The 27,166-nt window shown below is 41.3% G+C and overlaps 1 protein-coding gene across 8 annotated transcripts in view; it reads right to left on the reverse strand.

Annotated features, from left to right (window-relative positions):
* SPEN (spen family transcriptional repressor) overlaps positions 1-27,166 on the reverse strand; it is a 92,084-nt gene that overhangs the window by 55,089 nt on the left and 9,829 nt on the right. For 5 of the 8 annotated variants that reach the window (XM_016954756.3, XM_063804913.1, XM_016954761.4 and 2 more), the window contains exons 2-3: positions 12,173-12,493; positions 8,627-9,103 (exon numbers count right to left, since the gene is read on the reverse strand). In XM_016954756.3, coding sequence (XP_016810245.1) covers positions 8,627-9,103; positions 12,173-12,493 — 798 coding nt within the window. Of the gene's footprint in view, positions 1-8,626; positions 9,104-10,913; positions 12,494-27,166 lie in introns of all 8 variants that reach the window. The other 3 variants (XM_016954759.3, XM_063804914.1, XM_054662970.2) reach the window with 2 other exon arrangements.

Consider the following 27,166-nt stretch of genomic DNA (forward strand, 5'->3'; position numbering starts at 1 on the left):
TAAAATCAAAGAATGGGCTGGGCGTGGTGGCTCATGCCTGGGCAACAGAGCGAGACTCCATCTCAAAAAAAAATAAAGAATCACAAAGCTACAAAACAAAATTATATCTACCACTGAATCCAGAAATTATTTGCCTATTCATTATTATAGGTAACTTTGGATAATAAATCAGACAAATTTGTTTCTATGATCATCACCGAAAAATGATCACTAATTATTAATTTGTTTAATACTTTAAAACACTGACTTTTAGGCCAGGCTCAGTGGCTCATGCCTGTAATCCCAGCACTTTGGGAGGCAGAGGCAGGTGGATCACTTGAGGCCAGGAATTTGAAACTAGCCTGGGTGGTCAACATGGCGAAACCCCATCTTTACTAAAAAACACAAAAATTAGCTGGTGGCACAACCTGTAATGCACCTATTAGGGAGGCTAAGGCAGGAGAATCGCTTGAACCTGGGAGGCAGAGGTTGCAGTCAGTTTAGATTGCACCACTGCACTCCAGCCCAGTGACGAAGTAAGACTCTGCCTTTAAAAAAAAAAAGAAAGAAAAAGAAAAACAAAAGGAAAAGGAAAAGGAAAGGAATTGACTTTTACTTCATATATATTTTAAAACTGCTGCTATGTCTGGCAGTTCCCAGCACATGCCACATATCATAACAAACTGTACAGCCAGGTAATAAAATTAGCATTCCTTCTCCCAATTGACACCTGAATGCACATACCTGTTTTTAAAAAAAGAGAGAGAGAAATGGAAGGTACATTGTCACTTTGATACATACAATGCCACCATTCTTAATGGTTTTCCTCACCTTTATAGCCTCATCCACATTCTTTCACAAGACTACAAAAATGACAGCATTTTTGAAAATTTTTCTACTTGAACTTGGAAGAAAATAATTTCTCCTAACTAAAATAAGTTAACTGCAAAATCTCCTCAAGAAAAGACAAAAGGATATGTGAGTAAAATTCCCCCTCTAGGAAAGAAACTATAATCTATAATATCTAAATTGTTCATGATTTGCAGATTTGGTCTTTACAGAAAAAAAATGCTTCTTATTAGACTACAGACTTTCATGCTTTTTTAAGTTAAAAAGGTCATATTCCTTTTTATTACCTTATATCTGTTGTTAAAATCCAGAATTCATTAAATATTCTAATTACTGTTAACCCATAAAACAAGCCAAGCGCTGTGGCTCATGCCTGTAATCCCAGCACTTTGGGAGGCCAAAGCGGGCAGATCACAAGGTCAGGAGATCGAGACCATCCTGGCTAACATGATGAAACCCCCATCTCTACTAAAAATACAAAAAATTATCCGGGCGGGGTGGTGGGCGCCTGTAGGCCCAGCTACTCGGGAGGCTGAGGCAAGAAAATGGCGTGAACCCAGGAGGCGGAGCTTGCAGTGAGTCGAGATCACGCCACTGCACTCCAGCCTGGGCGACAGAACAAGACTCTGTCTCAAAAAAAAAAAAAAAAGAATCTTAAATTGTCTAACATTAGGAAAAAAAGTAATAGGGTTATAGATAACTTTTGATATACTTTACTCAGCATATGTAATTTAAAAAATATATACAGACAGGTTGTGCAAAGAATACCATCAGTAATAAGAAATACTTTCATTTCCCTTTCAATTAAAAAGTAAATTGTTTTAGGCCGGGCACAGTGGCTCACATATGAATCCATTTAGCCAAAAAATTAGCCAGATGTGGTGGCGCATGCCTATAGTCCCAGCTACTCAGGAGGCTGAGGCGTGAGAGTTGCCCCACCTGGGAGGTGGAGGTTGCAGTGAGGTGAGATCACACCACTGCACTCTAGCCTGGGCAACAACACAAGACTCTGTCTCAAAAAAAAAGAAAAAAAGTACATCGTTCTAATGCAAAGCTAACACACTGGAGAAGAGAGAGACATAAGACTTTCCATATCTTAACATGGCATAAAAGCTGAAAAGTCTGGTTACCTGAAGTTCTTCTATATGCTTTCCTTGTTACTTTAAGCAAACACCACAAAGGGTTTCACATGTCTGCTTCCCCGCCCAGCAACTGTGTGTGTGTCTTTCTTTCCCCCATTCCTGTTCCCAAGCTTCTCCCTTAGATCTTCTAGCTTATGACAATGCAAAATAAATTTTAGTAATGTAACAACTATATAATGAAAATGTGAGAAATACATTTTTAAAAAATCAGCTCATTCTAATTTTTAAAATCTATTTAAGAAGAAAGCTTGCTCTAAAATTCCAATCTCTGGTGGGTGCAGTGACCCTGTCACCCATTGCCTCCTTTCCCCTCTCTCTTCTGAGAAGAAGGGGGTTTCCTGCTGAGGAGGGAAGGGAAACTTCATCCTAGCCCCATGACTCAGACTTGGTTGGACCCTGGGGGAACCAAGAGCCCCAGGGGGGCTGTGGCCTGTGATGCTGCCAAGCAGAGCCATGAGGGCCTACCAACCTACTCTTCTGCCATCACTCTGAAACTTGAGCATTACCCAACACCTGCCAGCCCTCTAGGCTGTGCCTTTCATCCTAGTACAGGTGTGTCCCATTGTATATGCCCAGTTTGTGTCAGCTGTCCACACCATCTAGTTAGTACCTGTGCATTCCTTGGCTCATGGCAAATAAGAATTTTTTTTTTTTGAAATGGAGTCTTGTTCTGTTGTCCAGGCTGGAGTGCAGTGGTACGATCTTGGCTCACTGCAACCTCCATCTCCCAGGTTCAAGCGATTCTCACACCTCAGCCACCATAGTAGCTGGGATTACAGGCGCCCACCACTACACCTGGCTAATTTTTGTATTTTTAGTAGAGATGGGGTTTCACCATCTTGGCCAGGCTGATCTTGAATTCCTGACCTCATGATCTACCCGCCTCAACCTCCCAACGTGCTGGGATTACAGGGGTGAGCCACTGCACCTGGCCTAAAGGAAATTCTTACAACTTGATTGGGGGGGGGTGGGGAATCCAATAATAGGGAACTATAGAAATAAAGTATGTTCAACTTCAATCAAGGGATTTTAAAATAAATGCTTCTGTGGAATTTACGCATTTAAAATGTTCTGTTGAAAGGAAATGTGGCTCAATAAACGGCCATGACAGAGAAACAAAAAGACGTCGAGCAGTACATAGCAGCACATGGAGCCATGAAGGCCCAGTTCTCACCAGTTAAATACTGTAAATGGTTTTGCAGAAACAGTAGATGTGTTATTTATAAGGACTTCACAACTAGACTGCCATTAATCCCATGTTTACTCATCTGAAATACCCCACTAGCAATCTCTTCATCAAAACTGTAACTATTAATAAGGACGGAGGGTGATTAATTTCCCCATCAGTCATGGAGACAGAAGACAAACTTGTTTCCACAGGTAAAACCAAGCTATATTTTGTCCACTATACGAGTGCTAACTTTAAACATCTTTAAAGGACTTTCAGGAATGTCACAGTTTCACAAGTTGTAAAGATCACAAGAAATAACTTATTTCTTCCAAAAGGAAAACTGAACATTCTGAATTTCATAACATCTCAAAATACTACACTTTGAATTCAATATAATTAAAGAGGAAAAGAGAACATCTGATAAAAGGGAATAATGGGTAAACTGAACACCAGAGGATTATTTCTGTACACTTGCTTCAATCACAATTTAAATGACAAAAACTTTTAGCTCTCTACATCAATTTTGCTTTATCTTCATGTTAACTAAGAACTGTATCTAAGAATTTCAACTACTTATTGGACATGTATTCTGAGAAAGGCAATATACTAGGTTCTGTGATATGCATTCAGGCCACTCAGTCTTGTTCTTTCATATCACCAGAAAGTTCATTCTGCTTACACATCAGGATAATCTGATTCTTAATACAATGTTTCTCCCACCTGTTCCAAATTTTCCTTCTCTGAGGTACCAAGAGTAGGAAAAACAGAGATTATGGATAAGTCACCAGTTGCCTTTCTAAAGCAGAGATCGCAACAAGCTATCTCCTTTCTTAAATCTTTTAATGGCCCTCTCTGCATACAGAATAAAACCCAAAAGTTGGGCGTGATGGCTCACATCTGTAATCCTAGCACTTGGGAGGCAGAGGAGGGAAGATCGCTTGAAGCCAGGAGCTCGAGACCAGCCTGGACAACAAAGTGAGACTTTGTCTCTACGAAAAATTTAAAAATTAGCAAGGTGTGAGTGATGTGCACCTATAATCCCAGCTACTCAGGAGACTGAAACAGGAGGATGGTTTGAGCCCAGGAGCTATGACCACTGCACTCCAGCAGCCTGGGCAACAGAGCAGGATTCTGTCTCTTCAAAATAAAAAAAAAATCATTACCACAGTTAAATCATTCTAAATTATCTGCTATGCTCAAAACATCCTTCCACCTCAGGTTGTTCCTTCTGCCCACAGTGTTCCCTGTGTAGCCTAAACCTCCTCTCTTCTTGTTGAAGTCCCACATATCCTTCATAGCCTAACCAAATGCTACCTATCAGGTCTTCCCAGCAGTCAAAAATTTATCTCACTGTTCTTTTTATGTATAAATACAAAAGCTATCATTGGCCGGGCACAGTGGCTCATGCCTGTAATCCCAGCACTCTGGGAGGCTGAGGTGGGTGGATCACTTGAGGTCAGGAGTTCGAGACCAGCCTAGCCAATGTAGTGAAACCCCTGTCTCTACTAAAAAATACAAAAATTAGCCGGGCATGGTGGCAGTGCCTGTAATCCCAGCTCCTCAGGAGGCTGAGTCAAGAGAATCGCTTGAACCCGAGAGGCAGAGGTTGCAGTGAGCCAAGATTGCGCCACTGCACTCCAGCCTGGGCGAGAGTGAGACCCTGTCTCAAAAAAAAAGCTATAATTACATAAAATTTGTCACATCAGTGAAACTAGAAGGAATCAATAAGTTAATGAATGAGGTTCAAGTAACTCACTAAAAGCAACATGTAAATATAGGGTTGAAATCTGTTAGCTCTAGAAAATATGACTATATATGAAATGAAACCAATAACCTAAGTAAATGCTCTATAACCTCTCAGAAGGGAAAAAAAAATAGTGATTTATAAAAAGGAAGAATCTACACAGACATAAGAAAGTGGTAACAGAGCAAGAATCTCTCAGTAATTCTTCCCCAAGCCCACGGTAAGAAGGTGCCTTCAACCAGCAGATTTCAGTATGCCTTACTTCCTTGTCAGGTATGGTCCTACAGTGCAAATCAGAGGGAAAAAAACATACAAGAGCCCAAATCTGGCCTTTTAGGTGGAAATTCCAATTTTTTAAACACTGGCAATAATTTAAATTTAAAACACTATACAAGGTGAATTAAATTTGTCTGCTGGGCCAGGCGCGGTGGCTCACGCCTGTAATCCCAGCACTTTGGGAGGTCGAGGCGGGCGGATGGCGAGGTCAGGAGATCAAGACCATCCTGGCTAACACGGTGAAACCCCATCTCTACTAAAAATACAAAAAATTAGCCGGGCGTGGTAGCGGGCGCCTGTAGTCCCAGCTACTCGGGAGGCTGAGGCAGGAGAATGGCGTGAACCCGGGAGGCGGAGCTTACAGTGAGCCGAGATCGTGCCACTGCATTCCAGCCTGGGTGACAGAACGAGACTCCGCCTCAAAAAAAAAAAAAAATTTGTCTGCTGGTCAGATGTCACCCTCCAGACTTCTAGGTTGTAGCCTTTGGTATATAAATGAATACATCTAGCTACCCTAACTTGATAAAATAATCATCAAAAATCCTCTTTCTCACTAACTTTTTTATTGTAATTTACTCCCCAGGCAGATTTTCTAAGTGCATCCTACCCTTCTAGCAGTTATCTTTCTGAGTGCAAATATTTAGAAGCATACAGCTGCTTTTTATTTTTTTTTAAATTACATGAGCAGGGACTAAGCTCCATCAAATTCATCAGATCACCTCTGGGTTCAAGCTTCTGAGCCTACAGTTCTGAGGGCGGATCCATTATACTCCCATCAAAGTATAATGCTACTCTGAAGGCATCATTCTCCTCTAGCTATCTCAGCTCACTGCAACCTCCACCTCCTGGGCTCAAGCTATTCTTCTGCCTCAGCCTCCTGAGTAGCTGGAATTACAAGCACCCACCACCACCTCCAGATAATTTTTGTATTTTTAGTAGAGACAGGGTTTCACCATTGACCAGACTGGTCTCGAACTCCTGACCGACCTCAAGTGATCTACCCACCTCAGCCTCATAGTGTGCTGGAATTACAGGCGTGAGCCACTTTGCCCAGCCTCAGCACCTTTTCTTTTTTTTCTTTTCTTTTTTTTTTTTTTTTTTTTTTTGAGACAGAGTCTCATCATCTGTCACCCAGGCTGGAGTGCAGTGGCTTGCTCACTGCAACCTCCACCTCCCGAATTCAAGCAATTCTCCTGTCTCAGCCTCCTGAGTAACTGCGATTACAGGCACGTGCCACCATGCCTGGCTAATTTTTGTATTTTTAGTAGAGACAGGGTTTCACCATGTTGGCCAGGCTGGTCTCGAACTCCTTGCCTCAGGTGATCCACCTGCCTCAGCCTCCCAAAGTGCTGGGATTACAGGCGTGAGTGAGCCATCACGCCCAGTGCCTCAACACCTTTTCAATAAGTTTTGATCCAATGGAATGCAGTTGCAGCTTTTTAATGAGGTAGGTTTGTGGAAAATGACTAAAACTTGAGCATTTTAGACAATTCTATGCAGAAAAAAAGTGGAACAAGATTTTATAATTAGTTTATAGGGTTCAAATGAATTTCATCAATCATTTATCTAGACAGCACACCAAATAAAATCAAAAGAAGTTAAGAGTTTTCATCCATGTCACGGGGCTTGAAAGCTGGGCATAGAACGTAACTTTCATGACTTTCTAAACTAGGTGCTTGTTTCATTTTAATATGCAAATCTTCCAGAATGTTTGAATTATATCTAGATAGGCAGAGGGATAAACAAAATGTTTTCATGTATTATTTTGAATAAGAAAATTCAGGAAGCCTAAAAACAGACATTCAACTACATGACCATTTGCTTAAATTAACTTTAAGCAGGCAAAAGAAAAGTAATCTGAGCCTTTTAATCAGGTCAAAGAATTTGACTGTAAATTTTAAATATATACCACCTAAATTGAAAAGTAGGACATGTGGGATTAACAAATTGAATAGCAGCATTTTTTTAACATATACTAGGTATCAAAGTAAGCATTTTACATTAAGTGTTCATTTTAATTTTCACAATAACTTTATTAAGGTCCTTATTAAAAATGAGAAAGCTTGGCCAGGCGCAGTAGCTCGCACTGGTAATCCCAACACTCTGGGAGGCCAAGGCAGGTGGATCACCTGAGGTCAGGAGTTAAGAGACCAGCCTGGCCAACACGGTAAATCCCCGTTTCTACTAAAAATACAAAAATTGGCCTGGCGTGGTGATGGGTGCCTGTAATCTCAGCTACATGGGAAGCTGAGGCAGAAGACTCACTTGAACCCAGGAGGTGGAGGGTGCTGTGAGCCAAGATCACGCCATTGCACTCCAGCCTAGGTGACAAGAGCGAGAGACTCCATCTCAAAAAAAAAAAAAAAAAAAAAAAAGGGAAAGCTGAGACCTGAAGAACATAAATAACTTATCCTAGATTACTTAAAGGATAATCTATACCACATACCCAGATCTGTGATTTCAAAATCCATATAACTAGGTTTGAAGCTAAGTTTCTTATTAAGATTACCCTCAACTTACTATTTTCGCTTTTCAAATAAAACTTTTTGGCTGGGCACTCTGGCTCATGCCTGTAATCCCAGCAATTTGGGAGGATGAGGTGGGCAAATCACTTGAGGTCAGGAGTTCAAGAACAGCCTGGCCAACATGGCAAAACCTCATCTTTACTAAATACAAAATGAGCCAGGCGTGGTTGCACACGTTTGTAATCCCAGCTACTTGGGAGGCTGAGGCAGGAGGACTGCTGGAACCCAGGAGGCAGAGGTTGCCATGAGCCAAGACTACACCACTGCACTCCAGCCTTGGTGACACAGTGAGACTGTCTTTAAAAAAAAAAAAAAAATATATATATATATATATATATATATATATATATTTGTAGAAAGAAATTCTCAACTAGTGAGATCAGTTTACAGAACAGTAAAGTTACAACCTGCATTCAAAGGAAGCTTTTCTACTTGAGTTTATAAATTGGCTACCACCCTGATGTTAAAATTAGCTAAAATTTGTTCATAAGTTGATCTAGTCATTGATAATAAATGTCAACAATATTATATTTCACCAATACATATTTAACCAAACAGCTTTTACAAATCTTCAATCAAAATAATAGAAATAAATTGGTATTATACACCTACAAAATTAAAAATGTTAAAGAGATACCATATTTTCAGTGTCACAAGATTTGCCTTGCACAGCTAGAGTCACCACCTCCCTTCCACTTTGATCATTTAATTTTAATACTGTGCATCTGGAGGATGAAACAGCACTTTGCAAATCATCACTTAACTTCGAGTACTTAGAACAGTTAATTCAATGGCCACATGCCAGTTTCTTTACTGATTACATACATATATGATCCAAGATTACTTTAAAAAATAATACTATGCTGAAACCATTCCCACTGATTGTTGAGAATTTGTTTAAAGCTAGCTCATCTGTTATAACAAAAGGCTGTTAACCTACCTGTCACTGCTGGTACTACTGCTGCTGCTGATTGAATCACTACTGGAGGATCTACTTCTAGAGCCGCTGCCGCTAGGGGACCTTGTGGGTCTAGATGCTTGGCTAGCCAGTCTCTGAGGAGACTGATTTCTAGACTGGGATGAATGTGGTGACCGACTCCTGCTGTGCTGGTAATTCCGCTCTGGCCTTCTGCCTCGTACCTCCCGGGTAATATCATCCCTGTAGATATCCCTGTGTACCACACTGGGCAGTGTAAACTGCTCGCGAGCCCTAGGTTCATATCGGGGGTCATGAGCATCAAAGCGATTTGGACTTCGACTCCGAGAAGCGTAATAGAGCCCATGTTGTAAAGTCCGCTCTCGAGGATCTCTATAGTAATCCTGATCGTAATGTCTTGTCCGATCAAATCCTCCCGTCCCCCGTTCATGGTGTCCATAGGCACTATGTTCATAAGCACGCTCCCTGTTATCTGAAGCCCTGCATTTAGGAGGGGGAAAAATATTTAATCAGAAAGGAGCAAGCAAAACTAAAAGCAAGTCATGCAAACATTCACTTCAGCATTGTCTTTGTCTTTGCAACTGGTCATTTTCTAAACAGCATTAACCTACTTAGTAAGCAAACGCTAACAAGCTTAACATTTTACTTGACTCCAAAAATTATTTTCACAGCTGAGCAATCATTGTTTTCATTGTATATTGGGCTTTCATGACTAGTGTTCTGCAGCTCAGTTGCTTACTTTATTAGAGATTTTCTGACTTGCATACATAAATATACAATCTCCTTTTCATGTTAACGGAACAGGAGGAGACTATTTTAATAATATGAAAGTTTTTACACTTTCATCTGATTAAAGTATATACCAAATTTTATTTACTCACAAATTTCTTTTAGGCCACATTTCCATGCTATGTTTTAACTTAGACATGAAAGCCCTGCTGCAGCGCATGTCTCAACAGTAGGAAGGACTTTCAAGAAGTCCAGAAAAAATTTTCTAAGTTTAACTTTTTTTCATTAAGTTTTGACTGCTTGGATAGTTATAAAAAATTACTGGACTACATAAACTAGACTACATAGACTGCACAGCGGTACCCAATTACATTTAATAATAAAAATAGAATCTCAAAAAAAAAACCACTTCAAGTATCAAAATATTGGGTTACCACATGCTACTCTATGTGAATTTAAATAAAAATAAAAATTATTTACTCCTGTGCTATCAAATTCCAAATGACTTTAAAAATGCCTATTCCATGATTCAATTTCTTAATGTATAAACTCAATGGTTGTAGGAAATATGTTCTTTTGGCTTTTAGCTATACTCAAATTGCCTGTGATGAAATTAGGTAACATTAGGAACTATAAGATATTCTAAGGTCGCTATTAGCAAAATAGCTTAACTTAATTAAAACAATCATTTAGTAGGATGTGAATATCTGTCAACCTAAAAAGTACAAAACACGTTGCATGTACGATTACACACATGCAATTATGTGTTAATATTAAAAACTAGTTATAATCCTATAAAGAAATCGTAAGTTCTCTACTTTTGTAGAGAACTAGAACTCAGCTCCTGAGTTCCTAAAAGACCATTTCACTTGAGTTTCTCCTCAACCCATCTCTGGATCTATCTTCTATCAAAAGGGATTAAGGAATCATGAAACATAAAGAATTAGAATCTCTCCAATGAAGAATATCTGGCAAAATCTTATAACAATTAATACCAGATCCCCAGTACATGCTTAGATTCCAGGTCTCTCCATTAATATTCTTTATCACATTTCACTTAGTAGCAACCCCACCTTCCTAGGCTTAGTTTAGCTTTTTTGCTGCTATTGTGAAAAACAACTGGCATGATAAACATTCTATATCTTTCCTACTTAAATGTATTAAATGAGTTTCTCTTTTATTTACTACAGTTCTGAAATTTTTATATTTCAATGTCTAACAAATAAGAGGGTTTCCTTTGAGACTTAAAATGCCATAAATAATTACTTTAGCACCCTATCAAATGTTAATCAGTGAAAGCCATTATTAATGATTTAACAGAAGCAATAGGCAAAAAAGTTCTAGGACGATTACTGCTACAGCTGCTATTTTATAAATACGCAAAGTTCTTATCCATTAAGAAGATACAGAAGGCAGGCACAAGAGCTAGCAGAGCTGAAATCTAATGGCTATTCTCTGATTCACTATTAGTACTAAATACTTCTAGAGTTAGTGGGGAAAAAAAGAGAGTTTGACTTGGGTTAGGAGAGGGGCTAATATACACAGGTCAGGACATACCAACCTTTTCCAAGTGTGGAAACACGACCTATAATCCCAATTAAATCTAGGGAGAGAATTGTGAACATAACTTCCCCAATTTTGGCCCCTCTTATGGGGGTAATCCACCTTCTTAATGGGCAAGGGTGTCAAATGATATTTAGATGAACCACAAGAAAAAAAAAATCTTAGTGACCAGACAAAATAATTCCACTGGAAGCAAGTAGTCCCAGACAAACTGTAACTCTCAAACCCCCAGACTTCTTTCTTGAGATAGCAGACAATTAGAAATTTATCCACATTCATAAATATTTCCAGCCCTAAGTATGAATCAGGTAGCTGGCAGAAGAGGAAATATCCTCTACAATTCCAACGAATGAGGAAGGCACAGTTGCTCGCCAATAGTTCACTTTTGTAGCCATCCAGCCCAGTCAATTTTGATTGCTGTATCCACAACTGATCATCACCATGTGTTCAAAGCTAAAGTACCTTTGATTGGACAGCAACTTGCTTAAGAAATGATATAGTAATCCTCTTTCCCTGGGCTAGTGGAATCTTGACAGCAAGACATCCCATATATCCCAGCAATTAGAAAAGAATGGCTATATTCCAGGATTTAGGAAACATCCATCATTTTAATTTTTCCCCATTCCATCAAAGAGTGTAATTCCAACAATACAGAAATTGTGTAGATCCAAAATGGAAAAATCAGGCATTGCCTTCTCTCTTCTTCATCCAAGTACACATTTCCATGTTAAAGTATTGTTTGTAGAATCCAAGTGGTTGAATCATTATGGTCTGCCAGATTTTTTGTTACAATCCAATTTGTTTGTACATTTTATGTAGTGAAAATGGAGAGGCAGATATCAACTTCTAAAAGAATCTGTAGGCTCTAATATTCCAGAAATATTCCATATAGTATGAACACAAAAGCCAAATAGCTCCATCAGGTAGAAGGGATATATCCAAGGAAGGACTTAACATTATCCAAGAGAAGGAATAAGTAATTCTAGAAGACAGGTAACTCCAAAAATGATGCTTCCACAGGAAATCTTCCATCACATTATATCTCAGGAACAGATATCCAATCAGCTGCAGGAAATATCCTCTACGATTCCATAAGATACCAGCCATTGGGATAGAAATCACTTCCGTTTCCAACCCAAAATAGGAAACATTGAGAATGCCCAAAACTTTAAATCCATCTGGGGCCCCTAAATATGAGTTTCTGTTTCTCACCATATCAAATACAAAATACCTGCCTACAGAAACCTTGGAACTTACCCATCAAGTCTCCGCTCATAACGTCCTTCTCGTGCATGAAGTGACGGTGGGGGACCATAAGCAGGCCCTCCACCACCTCCTCTGAACCCAGAAACCTCTCTACTACGAGATGCTATGGAAACTGTATCATCCAATCCCCGAGCAGCACTCGGGATGGTGCCTGGTTCATTATAATCCGTGCGTAGGTCTCTGTCACCCATTTTGTTGACCGAGTTGTGAGCTTTCTGTGCACTTTTGATGTCCACAAAATCCACAAAGGCAGCCACTCCTCCTTCAGATCCCCTCTTGGGAAGAATTTTGACACTTTCCACGCGGCCATATCTGGAAAAAATAAAGTCAACGTTATTGCTGCATATCAATAATTTTCCAAAATGAGTTTTTAGATTTTTTTTGGACAATTTGCGTTATGTATGTAGGAGGGACGACCTGCAAAATGACTTTTTAAATGGCTCTCTTTTACACTTAACGTTTTTCTCTCTGGGGAAAATATCTGTATCGCATTATTACATTACTCTCATTTCTTTTTTTTTTTTTTTGAGATGGAGTCTCGCTCTGTTGCCCAGGCTGGAGTGCAGTGGCGCAATCTCAGCTCACTGCAAGCTCCACCTCTGGGGTTCACGCCATTCTCCTGCCTCAGCCTCCCGAGTAGCTGGGACTACAGGCACCTGCCACAACAACAGGCTAATTTTTTGTATTTTTGTATTTTTAGTAGAGACGGGGTTTCACCGTGTTAGCCAGGATGGTCTCGATCTCCTGACCTCGTGATCCGCCCGCCTTAGCCTCCCAAAGTGCTGGGATTACAGGCATGAGCCACCGCGCCCGGCCCATTCCTTAAATATAATATTTACAAAACTCCCCTTCACCTTTCTAGAACCCTTAGCTGAAATGCACTTTTTTTTTTTTTTTTTTTTTTTGAGACAGAGTCTCACTCTGTCACCCAGACTGGAGTGCACTTACTGTAACCTCCAACTCCCAGGTTCAAGTGATTCTCGTGCCTCAGCCTCCCAAGAAGCCAGGATTACAGGCATATGCCACCACACCCAACTAATGTTTTTTGTATTTTTAGTAGAGATGGGGTTTCGCCATGTTGCCCAGGCTGGTCTCGCACTCCTGACCTCAGGTGATCTGCCTGCCTTGGCTTCCCAAAGTGCTGGGATTACAGGTATGAGCCACAGCACCCGGCCTTGAAATACACTTCTCAGAAGTTTTTACAAATATTTATAGTCTAAAAACGACTACTGAACCTAAGATAGAATCAAAGTAATTTAAAAATCTGTAAAACTTATATTAAAATAAAAACTATACATAGCTATTTTACAGATTTCATTTTAACTTAATTCATTAAGTGACAATCGTACTGGAAAACTGAAGTACTCAAACACTCCTTACTTAAAGGCAAAAGTAAATCCAAATATTTTTGTGTCCATTTGCAAGTGACAGTCTAATTTTTTTAATGTAATTTTTTTGCTACTTAATTTTCTTTCTCCAGGGAGTTAAAACTGTTAAACTTTATAATATAGGTACAATTAAAATTATTTATACAGGCTGGGTGCAGTGGCTCACACCTGTAATCCCAGCACTTTGGGAGGCCCAGGCAGGTGGATCGCCTCTACTAAAAATCCAAAAAAATTAGCTGGGCATGGTAGTACACATCTGTAATCCCAGCTACTTGGGAGGCTGAGGCATGAGAATTGCTTGAGCTCAGGAGGTGGAGATTGCAGTGTGCCAAGATCGTGCCACTGCACTCCAGCCTGGGTGACAGAGCGAGACTCAGTCTCAACAAAGAAAATAGAAAATACATGAGAAAAGTGACTAGGGTTCTAATCCCGATTAGGTTATTAACTATATGGTTTTAAAAGGCACTGTTGAGGCCAGGCATGGTGGCTCAAGCCTGAAATCCCAGCACTTTGGGAGGCTGAGGCAGGCAGACCATGAGGTCAGGATTTTGAGACCCAGCCTGACCAACATGGTGAAACCCCACCTCTACTAAAAATACAAAAATTAGCAAGGTGTGGTGGCACACGCCTATAATCCCAGCTACTTAGGAGGCTGAGGCAGGAGAATCACTTGAACCCAGGAGGCGGTGAGGACGCAGTGGGCCGAGATCCAGCCTGGGCAACAGAGTCAGACTCCATCTCAAAAAAGAAAAAAAGGCATTGTTCTAGGAGCTTAACACATCCTGGGAACAAAACATAGATCCCTAGCCTCATGATATTTATTTACAATTTTCTGTTCGTTGGTATGTGAAAAGAAGACCCCTCCCATTCTAAAATTGTTTTCATCAACTGCATAAGAAACTCACTCCATAACTTCCAAAGCATCAATTACACAAAGCTTTAAAATCCTTAGTATGCTAAAATCCAAGGAATTCTCTCAATACTCCTCCTTTCTAGAAGTGACTACATTCAACCTTTATTGGCTAGGCTATCAATAGGAACGCAATGATTAATTTTAATCTTAGCTTTTGCAACTGACCTAATAAGCAATAGGAAAGAACTGCCACACACTTCATTCTCACACAAGTCATACTACTATAGAAAACAATTCTCTCTGAGTCATTCTTGAAGCAAGACAACAGAACACCAATGAAAATAACACATTCAAATTTTGCATCTAATCCCTCTTTGCCCAGTTAATTTCTAGAGCTAAAAAATCACATCTGAGTCGTTTTATGATCATTAACATTACTGTTCTATTTCCAGGGAATAAGATCCCATCTTTACTAGCTCTCAAAGTTTTGAAATCCTGCTATGGGAGAAAAAGTTATTATAGAGTTGTAAATGAGGACGAGTATCAAGCCTTTTGAAGATGCACGCAAATTACATAGCCACCTACCCAACTAAAACCCAATATATAACTTCCAAAAGATCACATTTTTATCAAACTACCCATGGCTTTGTGTATTGCCTACTTTTCCACCTTTCCATCCCATCATCACCACAGCTGTGCCTTATTCAAAAGCAAATGATCGGCTGGGCACAGTGGCTCACACCTGTAATCGCAGCACTTTGGGAGGCCGAGGCGGGTGGATCACCTGAGGTCATGAGTTCAATACCCAGCCTGACCAACATGGTGAAACCCCATCTCTACTAAAAATACAAAAATTAGCCAGGCATGGTGGTGCCCGCCTGTAATCCCAGCTACTCAGGAGGCTAAAGCAGGAGAATCGCTTGAACCCAGAAGGCAGTGAGGTTGCAGTGAGACAAGACCACACCACTGCACTCCAGCCTGGGCAACAGAGTGAGACTCTGTCCCAAAAAAAAAAAAAAAAAATCAATAACTATAGACAGACAAAAAGCAAAGAGCAAATAAACACACCATAAGGGATAAGAAAAAGTCATAAGAGATGAATATATTCAAGTTTGGCTAGGCTACCTGTAACAGTAGAGACAACACGCCACATGGTGGCACACACCTGTAATCCCAGTAATTTGGGAGGTTGAGGCAGGAGCATCAGTGAAAATGGCCATGAGTGAGTCATGGCCATGCCACTCACCTCCAGCCTGGGCAATAGAGCAAGACCCTGTCTCATAAATAAATAAATAAATAAATAAATAAATAAATAAAAACAGTAGAGACAATAAATGTTTGTGCTGGTTTTTTACATTATAAAAAGATTAAAATCATTCCTCTTTTGAACTCAGTTAAATCATAAATGTATCCATTACAACCACCAAATCATGGGCACTAATGTAGTAACATTAATACTTTTATTACCTTTTTTGTAACAAAATTTTATAAATGAATTACTAATTTATAATTCAACCCACGTGAGTTTATATTTAGACCAAAAGGGCCGGGCACGGTGGCTCACACCTGTAATCCCAGCACTTTGGGAGGGCCAAGGCAGGCAGATGACCAGGTCAGGAGATGGAGACCATCCTGGCCAACATGGTAAAACCTCATCTCTACTAAAACGCAAAAAATTAGCCGAGTGTGGTGGTGCCCGCCTGCAGTCCCAGCCACTCAGGAGGCTGAGGCAGGGGAATCGCTTGAACCTGGGAGGCAGAGACTGCAGTGAGCCGAGATTGCGCCACTGCACTCCAGCCTAGGCAACAAGAGCCAAAACTCCATCTCGAAAATAAATAAATTAATTAATTAATTAATTTAATAAAAGCTGTTACTTGTCATCAACATAACTGAAGTAGATATTAAGACTACTCCATTCACAATTACTGATATCCCCATATTTCAACACACTAAATGTAGCATATAACTTGAAATCATATACTCAGATTACAAGACTCCTACAATTTGAACATAACCAAGTAAGACAGTAAAATTTGTAATATGTCATACACCTCATGTCAGTTAAAATAAATTAAAACCAAAAGTAAAACTTAACAAATATCCAGCAAGTCAATGATAAATCTAAATAGCTAAATGACAATGACAAATTAAAACCGTTAATAGTTTAATTCTGGCTGGGCACGGTGGCTCACGCCTGTAATCCCAGCACTTTGGGAGGCCAAGGCAGGCAGATCACGAGGTCAGGAGATCGAGACCATCCTGGCTAACGTGGTGAAACCCCGTCTCTACTAAAAATACAAAAAATTAGCTGGGCGTGGTGGCGGGCACCTGTAGTCCCAGCTACTTGGGAGGCTGAGGCAGGAGAATGGCGTGAACCCGGGAGGCGGAGCTTGCAGTGAGTCGAGATCGCGCCACTGCACTCCAGCCTGGGCAACAGAGCGAGACTCCATCTCAAAAAAAAAAAAAAAAAGTTTTATTCTATCTAAAGACATATCAAAAATAGACATAAACCTATGGAATAGGAGAAAATAATTACAGATTATATCTCTGATAGGGAACTCCTAAAACTCAATGAAAAGCACAATCCAATTTTCTAAAATGAGACTGGACACAGTGGCTGAAGTCTGTAATCCCAAAGCTTTGGGAGGCCAGGTGGGAGGATCACTTGAAACCATGAGTTCCAGACCCACCTACACAACACAGCAAGACCTCATCTCTATAAATATATATGTATATAAATAAATATATATATATAATTTTTTTTTTAATTAGCTGGGGCCGGACGCAGTGGCTCACTCCTGAATCCCAACACTTTGGGAGACCAAGGGAGGTGGATCATTTTAGCCTGGGAGTTTGAGACCAGCCTGGGCAACGTGGCAAAATCCCAACTCTACAAAATACACAAAAATTAGCTAAGTGTGGTGGCACATGCCTGTAGTCCCAGCTACTCAGGAGGCTGAAGCAGGAGGATTGCTTGATCCCAGGAGGCGGAAGTTGCGGTGGGCTGAGATCACGCCACTGCACACCAGCCTGGGTGGCAGAGCACATATACATATACAGAGAGATACATAAATGGCCAATAAACACATGAAAAGATGGTAAATTTAGTCATCATTAGTCATTAGGGAAATCAAAATCAAAATCACAATTATATACCATTTCATACCCACTAGGGCAGCTAAAAAAAAAAAAAGGTAATGACAACTAATAATGAGGATGAAGAGAAATCTGAACCCTCATACATTGCTGGTGAGATAGCCACCCAGCCTGGGTGAAAGAGCAAGACCCTGCCTCAAAAAACAACAACAAATATACAGATATTTTCATAGCAGCATTTTTCATAATAGCCAAAAATGAGAAACAATCTAAATGGCCATCAACTGATGAATGGACAAAAAACGTGGCATGAGCCAGGCGTGGTGGCTCAGGCCTATAACCCCAGCACTGTGGGAAGCCAAGGTGGGCAGATTGCTTGAGCTCAGGAATTGGAGACCAGCCTGTGCAATATGGTGAAACCCTGTCTCTTAAAAATAAAAATAAAAGGGGGGAGGGCATGCCCATTCAATGGAATATTGTTCAGCAACAAAAAAGAATGATGTTCTGATATATGCTAAAATATGGATGAACCTTGAGAACATGCATAATGAAAGAAGCCAGTCACATACTGTATGATTCCATAATACACAAAAGGTCCAAAATAGGCAAATCCATGCAAACAGAAAGTAAATTAGAGATTGCCAGGGGCTGAAGACAAAGGAGAATGGAGAATGACTGCTAATGGATGTGGGGTTTCATTCTGGGGTGATGAAACTATTCTACAATTAGATAGTGATGATGGTTGCGCAACTCTGTGAATATATTAAAAACAGCTGAATTGTATAATTCACATGGGTAAATTTTATGGTTTATGAGTTATAGCTTAGTAAAACTGTTATCTTTCAAAAATACAAAAAATACCTGTCCCTGTCCTTCAACACAAAAGATTTTATATCTCCTTTAGTCACAAGTTTCTATGTTATCTCACTATAAATCAACTGTATGCCACATCCTACTATAAATAGGCAACCATGGAAGGCATTTTTCTATTTCAAGCACGCCTAACTAGGAACGTTATATATGATGAGGTGCTGATGATAGTCAAAATCTGCTAGCTTCATTTCATGGTAATACAGAACTCTTTCAAGAAATTTATTATGAAATGATTTTATATATATAATGGATATATGAGCTGTTCTTAAATAACTAATGTATTCCGGCCCGGCGCGGTGGCTCACGCCTGTAATCCCACCACTTTAGGAGGCCCAGGCGGGCAGATCACAAGGTCAGTAGATCGAGACTATCCTGGCTAACATAGTGAAACCCCGTCTCTACTAAAAATACAAAAAATTAGTCGGGTGTGGTGGCAGGCGCCTGTAGTCCCAGCTACTTGGGAGGCTGAGGCAGGAGAATGGTGTGAACCCAGGAGGCGGAGCTTGCAGTGAGCCAAGATTGCACCACTGCACTCCAGCCTGGGAAACAGAGTGAGACTGTGTCTCAAAAAACAAAACAAAACAAAACAAAACAAAAAAAACTAATGTATTCCTCCTTTAATCACTCTTTTCAGTAACAAATATTTAGTAACAAATAATTACTAAAGATGGCAAAAGATACGGAGAATCCCTAAAGCCAGCAAAAGAAAGTTAACTACAGAGCCCTAATTTCATTTTTAGAAAAAGCTCATACCCTGAAGTATTTCTCTACTAGGAGGGATGGGAGGAGGGAAGGAAAAAGAGGTGAGCAAGAAGATTTTTCATAGTTTGAAGATATGTATTAGCTTATGCCAAAAATAATAATAATAATTGAGCTGTTGTATAATTTTGGAACTGGCATGATATAAAATCCCTAAACCATAAAGGAAAAGACTACATAAATCAAACCACATAAAAATTACAACTCCTGAATCACTTGAACTCAGGAGGCTGAGGCTGCAGAGAGCTGAGATCATGCCACTGCACTACAGCTTGGGCAAGAGTGAGACTCCATCTCCAAAAAAAAAAAAAATTACAACTCCTATATAGCAAGATATAAAGTCAAAAGACAAATGCAGAAAAAAAATACTTGCAACACTTGAGAAATAGACGATTTCCTAACTATACAGAGTTATTAGAAATCAAGGGAAAGAGATGCCCCAACAAAAAACAGGCAAATGTGGCTGGGTGCGGTGGCTCACACCTGTAATCCCAGCACTTTGGGAGGACAAAATGGGTGGATCACCTGAGGTGAGGAGTTTGAGACCAGCCTGGGGGCAATACGGTGAAACCCCGTCTCTACTAAAATACAAAAAAATTAGCCGGATGTGGCGGTGCGTGCCTGTAGTCCCAGCTACTCAGGAGGTTGAGGCAGGAGAATCGTTTGAACCCAGGAGGTGGAGGTTGCAGTGAGCTGAGATCCAGACACTGCACTCCAGCCTGGCAACAGAGTGAGACACCGTCTCAGAAAAAAAAAAAAAAGAAAAACAGGCATATACCTGCATAGGAAGATTTTCTAAAGCACACTCACAAATGGTAATTAAAACAAACACACTCGCCAGGCATGGTGGCTCACACCTGTAATCCTAGCACTCTGGGAGGCCAAGGCCGGCAGATCACCTGAGGTCAGGAGTTTGAGACCAGCCTGGGAGCAAGACGGTGAAATCCCGTCTCTACTAAAATATAAAATTTAGCCAGGCATGGCAGCGTGCTCCTGTAGTCCCAGCTACTCGGGAGGTTGAGGCAGGAGAATTGCTGGAACCCAGGAGGCGGAGGTTGCGGTAAGCTGAGATCTCACCACTGCACTCCAGCCCGGGCGACAGAGTGAGACTCCATCTCAAAAAAAAATTAAAATTAAGATTAAAAACACACTCAAAGCTGCTCAATTTCACTCAAAATCTTAAAAATGGGCAGGAATGATGGCTAACATCTATAATCCCACCACTTTGGGAAGCCAAGGGGCGAGGACGATTTGAGGTCAGGACATCAAGACCAACCTGGGGAACAAAGCAAGACCCCTCCCCACCTCCCCACCCTACCCCCTTTTCTACTAAAAATAAAAACATTAGCCAGGTGTGTTGGCACTTAGTAGTAGTCCTAGCTACTCAGGAGGTTAAGATGGGAGTTTGAGTCCTAGCTACTCGGTAGGCTGAGACGGGAGCTTGAGCCCTAGCTACTCGGTAGGCTGAGACAGGAGCTTGAGCCCTAGCTACTCGGTAGGCTGAGACGGGAGCTCGAGCCCAGTAGTTCCAGGCTGCAGTGGGCATGATCACACCACTGAACTCCAGACTGGGTGACAGAGCGAGACCTTGTCTCAAAAAAAAAAAAAAAAAAAAACCCACAAACCTAAGTTCACACACCTAGAAATTCCATTCACAAACATTTATCATACATGTATAACTGCACTTGTCTGCAAGAGTACAAAATTGCTTACTACAACACTGCTTACAATATTTAGAAAAAAAAAAAAAAAAACCGGCCGGCACGGAGGCTCACGCCTATAATCCCAACACTTTGGGAAGCCAAGGCAGGCAGATCACTTGAGGCCAGGAGTTTGAGAACAGCCTTGCCAACATGGCAAAACCACCATCTTTACTAAAAGTACAAAACTTAGCCAGGCGTGGTGGCAAGCGCCTGTAGTCCCAGCTGCTTGGGAGGCTGAGACACGAGAATCACTTGAACCCAAGAGGAGGAGGTTGCAGTGAGCCAAGATCGAGCCACTGCACTCCAGCCTGGGCAACAGAGTGAGACACTGTTTCAAAAAAAAAAAAAAAAAAAGCAACCACTATTCTACTTGCTGTCTTTATGGAGTTGACTACCGTAGCTAGGTACCTCATATATGTATATCATACAGTCCACTTTTCCTTCTTTTGTTAACTGGCTTATTTTACTTACATAGTGTCTTCAAATGTTGTAGCATGTGTCAAAACTTCCTTTCTAAGGCTGAATACTCCACTGTATGAATTCTGTTTATTACACATCTGATAAGTGCATTCTGTTTATCTATTCATTGGTCATCGACATTAGAGATGCATTCACCTTTTGGCTATTGTGAATAGTATTGCTGAAAACATAATAGATTAGTTTTTTTGTTTGTTTTGTTCTAAGACAAGGGTTTGCTCTGTTGCCCAGGCTGGAGTGCAGTGGTGCAATCATGGCTCACTGCAGCCTCAACCTCCCAGGCTCAAGCAATCCTCCTATCTCAGCCTCCTAAGCAGCTGGGACTACAGGCAGGCACCACCACACCCAGCTAATGTTTTTGTTTTCCACAGAGATGAGGTCTCAACATGTTGCCTAGGCTGGTCTCCAATTCCTGGACTCAAGCAGTCCTCTAGTCTCGGTCTCCCAAAGTGCTGGGATTACAGGTATGAGCCACTGCACCCAGCCAGATTACTTTTTTATATTAGAAACTATTTATTGGTTCTAAGTAGAAAGGCTTTAAGAAAATGTTAAGACCAAGAATAAGCTTAATTCAACCAATAAAACTATACCCCTATCTGTTTACTGAATCCAGGGTGAGTGCCTGGATTCCTGAACATAGAAAACTTGATAATTACAACTCCTGGGAAAAGGCATCTATTTCCAGTAAAGTTCTGAATGCAGACATTCTTCAGAACTATTGCAGGCTTCATTACTCCAGTAAGGAAAAAAATTATATGTGTCTGTGTGTGTGTGCATGCGCAGTTTTGTTTTGTTTTTCTGAGACAGCCTCACTGTCACCCAGGCTGGAGTCCAATGGCACAATCTTGGCTCAATCCAGCCTCAACCTCCCAGGCTCAAGTGATCTGCCCGCCTAAGCCTTCCAAGTAGCTGGACTATAGGTACATACCACCACACCCAACTACCTTTTATTACCCACTGAGAATGGGAAAAGTGCTGGGATTCGGCCGGGAGCGGTGGCTCACACCTGTAATCCTACCACTTTGGGAGGCTGAGGTGGGCAGACCACGAGGTCAGGAGATCGAAGCCATCCTGGCTAACACAGTGAAACCCCATCTCTACTAAAAATACAAAAAGTTAGCCAGGAATGGTGGTGGGCACCTGTAGTCCCAGCTACTCAGGAGGCTGAGGCAGGAGAATGGCGTGAACCTGGGAGGCGGAGCTTACAGTAAGCTGAGATTGCATCACTGCACTCTAGCCTGGGCGACAGAGCGAGACTCCGTCTCAAAAAAAAAAAAAAGCAGAAAGTGCTGGGATTACAGGCATGAGCTACCCGCACTTCACCGAAAAAAAATTATTTATGCACATACATACTCACATTATATTTTACTCCAATCTAATGAAAAATTATTTATTAAGTAAAATTAACTTTTAACAAAGGGACAGTGTTCAACTGACAAACCTCTCAAAAGATTGTCAAATTATGAGAAAAATTCCGAAGTTTCTGTAATCTTTAGATTCTACTGGTTAGAGCAAATAAAAAGCCTGAATATTTTAGACAATCTTAGAAAAAATTCACAGTGTGCTTCCTCCCCAGAGAACAAGACAGGAGTTTATACTGCAAGAATCAAAAAGTAAAGTGCAGGAATATAAATAATCACGATGACCATTAAGCTAACATTCGGACACTATTCTCACAATAATTAATGAGTAGCTTTCATAAATGTATCTGATTTACACAGTACTTTTCTAGGAAGAACTGAAGTATAATTGTAAATAGAACTGCTAATAACCAAAATAAAACATTTATTAAAGTAATGACAGTAAACAAAGCACTTAGATTAAGAAAAAAGGTGCAAGGCAAGCTGATCCAAACACGAAGGCTACAAAACACAAAGCTGAAGTTAGCAGAAGCCAAGGGACTAAATCATAAATTAGCAAAAATCCACATCAAGAGTCCCTCAAAAGGCCAAGAATGGTGGCTAACTCCTGCAATTTTTGTTTTTTGTTTTTTTATTTTTTGAGACGGAGTCTCACTCTGTCACCCAGGCTGGAGTAAAGTGGTGCAATCTCAGCTCACCGCAACCTTGGCCTCCCAGGTTCAAGCAATTCTCCTGCCTCAGCCTCCTGAGTAGCTGTGATTACAGGCATGTGCCACCACGCCCGGCTAATTTTTTCATATTTTTAGTAGAGACGGGGTTTCACCATATTGACCAGGCTGGTCTCAAACTCCTGACCTTGTGATCCACCCGCTTCAGTTTCCCAAAGTGCTGGGATTACAGGAGTGAGCCACCGCACCCGGCCCAGTCCTGTTATTTCAGCACTCTGGGAGGCCAAGGTGAGAGGATGTTTAAAGCAAGGAGTTTTGAGACCAGCCTGGAAACACAGCAAGACCCGGTCACTACTCCCCCCACCAAAAAAAGAGAGTCCTTGCTGGGAATGGAAAGGACTCTGAAAAGGTGCTTACTAATACTGTTATTTACAGTACAACTGCTGAGAAGGAAATCAGCTTCTATCCTTAGGACTTACTTTTCAGTAAAATAATAATTTTTTAAAACTATGGGAAATATACAAATATTTCTAATATTTCACTTAACTAGTGACTTTTATCTTTACTCCATAAAAAAGTATCTGGGCCAGGCACGCTGGCTCACACCTGTAATCCCAGCATTTTGGGAGGCCGAGGTAGGTGGATCATGACGTCAGGAGTTCGAGACGAGCCTGGCCAACATACTAAAACCCCGTTACTACTAAAAATACAAAAATTAGCCAGGTGTGGTGGCATGTGCCTATAGTCCCAGGTACTTGGGAGGCTGAGGCGGGAGAATCGCTTGAACCCGGGAGGTGGAATACAGTGAGCCGAGACCACACCATTTGCACTCCAGCCTAGGTGACAGAGATTCTGTCTCAAAAAAAAAAAAAAAGTCACTCAGCCTGACCAATGTGATGAAACCCCATCTCTACCAAAAAGCAATTTTTTAAAAAAATTAGCTGGACATGGTGGCACGGAACTGTAGTCCAAGCTACTTGGGAGGCTGAGGTGGCAGAATCAATTGAACCCAGGAGGCAGAGATTGCAGTGAGCCAAGACCGTGCCACTGCTCTCCGCCTGGGCCACAGAGTAAGACTCTGTCTCAGAAACAAAACAAAACAAAAGTCCAGGCACAGTGGCTCATTCCTGTAATCCTGGCACTTTGGGAGGCCGAGGCAGGCGGATGACAAGGTCAGGTTATCGAGACCATCCTGGCTAACACGGTGAAACCCCGTCTCTACTAAAAATACAAAAAATTAGCCGGGTGTGGTGGCGGGCGCCTGTAATCCCAGCTACTCAGGAGGCTGAGGCAGGCGAATGGCATGAACCCGGGAGGTGGAGCTTGCAGTGAGCTGACATCGCACCACTGCACTCCAGCCTGGGTGACAGAGCGAGACTCCATCTCAAAAAAAAAAAAAAAAAAGATGTTAACTGATCATTCTTTATACTTATTAAATACCTGAGCCTCTCCAGTCAACATTTTAATCTTCTGAATTATAGTATCTCTAAAACTAAAAGCTTTCTCCAGAAATAAGAAGTCTTTTTAGGAAAAGTCCTCTCGAAAATCATTTTTAAAACAAATTTCAAATCAATCCAATATACAGGAAATAAAATGCTACAACTCTTTGAGACACAAAGCTGTGATGAAAGTTCCTTTTCAGGCCGGGCGCAGTGGCTCAAGCCTGTAATCCCAGCACTTTGGGAGGCCGAGGCGGGCGGATCACAAGGTAAGGAGATAGAGACCATCCTGGCTAACACGGTGAAACCCTGTCTCTACTAAAAATACAAAAAATTAGCCGGGCGTGGTGGCGGGGGCTGTGGCGGGCACCTGTGGTCTCAGCTACTCGGGAGGCTGAGGCAGGAGAATGGTGTGAACCCAGGAGGCGGAGCTTGCAGTGAGCTGAGATCCCGCCACTGCACTCCAGCCTGGGCGACAGAGCAAGACTCCCTCTCAAAAAAAAAAAAAAAAGAAAGAAAGAAAAGAAAAAGAAAACAGAAAAAGAAAATGAACTATAAATAGAGTGCACTGGCACATACCTGTAATCTTATATACTTGGCAGGCTGAGGCGGAAATATTGCTTGAAGCCAAAAGTTGGAGGCTGCAGTGAGCTATGATCTCACCTGTGTATAGCCACTGCACTGCAGCCTGGGCAACATAGTCAGACCCCATCTCTTAATTAAAAAAAAAAAAAAACTAAAAAAGAAAACTGACTGCAATATAATTTAAAACTATTTCAAACTTTAAAAATACTAATTAAGGAGAGATATGTTTGATTGAAGAACACAGCTGGTTAGCAGAAGGATTCATTTCAAAGTAACTGATACACCAATGTCACATATAATAGCTATCCACTATTTCAAAACATTAAGTTTTTTGTTTGTTTGTTTTTTGAGACAGGGTTTTTCTCTATTGCCCAGGGTAGAGTGCGGCAGCGCAGTATCGGCTCACTGCTGCCTCTGCCTCATGGGCCCAAGTGATCCTCCCACCTCAGCCTCCTGAACAGCTGGGACTACTGGTGTGCGCCACCGTGCCCGGCTTTTTTTTTTTTTTTTTTTTTTTTTTTACAGCCTGGGTTTTACCATGTTGCCCAGACTGGTCTGGAACTCCTGAACTCAGGTGATCCACCTGCCTCAGCCTTCCAAAGTGCTGGAATACAGGCGAGAGCCACTGCACCTGGCCAAGCTCTTTTAAAATCCAACTGATCATCCAAATATAGTCATGCATCACTTAAGAACAGGGATACATTCTGAGAAATGCATCTTTACGTGATTTCATCATTGTGAAAACAACAGGGCGTACTTACGCAAACCTCAATGGTAGAGCCTACTATACACCTAGGCTATGCATTGGGTGGTAGTGTTGTATCAATTCTGATTTCCTAACTAGGAGGACTACACGGTGGCAATACAGGAAAGTGTCCTTGTTTCAGGGAGGTACACACTAGAGAATTTAGAGTGGAAGGACATCATGCCATAAAGACAACAGAGGGTAATGGAGCAAATGTGACAAAATGTTAACTGGTGAATTTGGGAAAAGGGGATGTGGGAGTTGTAGTCTGATCCTGAACTTTTTTTTTTTTTGCTGGGCCCAGTGACTCATGCCTGTAATCCCAGCACTTTGGTAGGACAAGGCAGGAGGATCACTTGAGCCCAGGAGTTCAAGACCAGCCTAGGCAACATAGTGAGACCTTGTTTCTCTTTCTTTTTGAGACGGAGTCTTGCTCTGTCGCCAGGCTGGAGTACAGTGGCACGATTTCGGCTCACTGCAACCTCCAACTACGAGGTTCAGGTGATTCTCCTGCTTCAGCTTCCCAAGTAGCTGGGATTACAGGTATGTGCCACCACACCCAGCTAATTTTTGTATTTTTAGTAGACACAGGATTTCACTATGTTGGCCAGGATGGTCTCGATCTCCTGACCTCATGATCCACCCACCTCGGCCTCCCAAAGTGCTGGGATTACAGGTGTGAGCCACTGGACCTTGTCTCTAAAACAAATTTTTTTAATTAGCTGGACATTATGGCTCATGCCTATAGTCCCAGATACTGAGAAGGCTAAGGTGGGAGGATACCTCAAGCCCAGGAGGTCGAGGCTGCAGTGAACCATAATTATGCCATTACACGCCAACTTGGGTAGAAAAAAACCATTTTTTAATGAAAATAAATAAATAAATAGGGGCCGGGCACGGTGGCTCACGTCTGTAATACCAGCACTTTGGGAGACTGAGGCAGGCAGATCACTTGAGGTCAGGAGTTCAAGACCAGCCTGGCCAACATGGTGAAACCTTGTCTCTACTAAAAATAGAAAAACTAGCTGGGCGTGGTAG

This window comes from Pan troglodytes, chromosome 1, assembly GCF_028858775.2.
Source record: "Pan troglodytes isolate AG18354 chromosome 1, NHGRI_mPanTro3-v2.0_pri, whole genome shotgun sequence".
NCBI lineage: Eukaryota > Metazoa > Chordata > Mammalia > Primates > Hominidae > Pan > Pan troglodytes.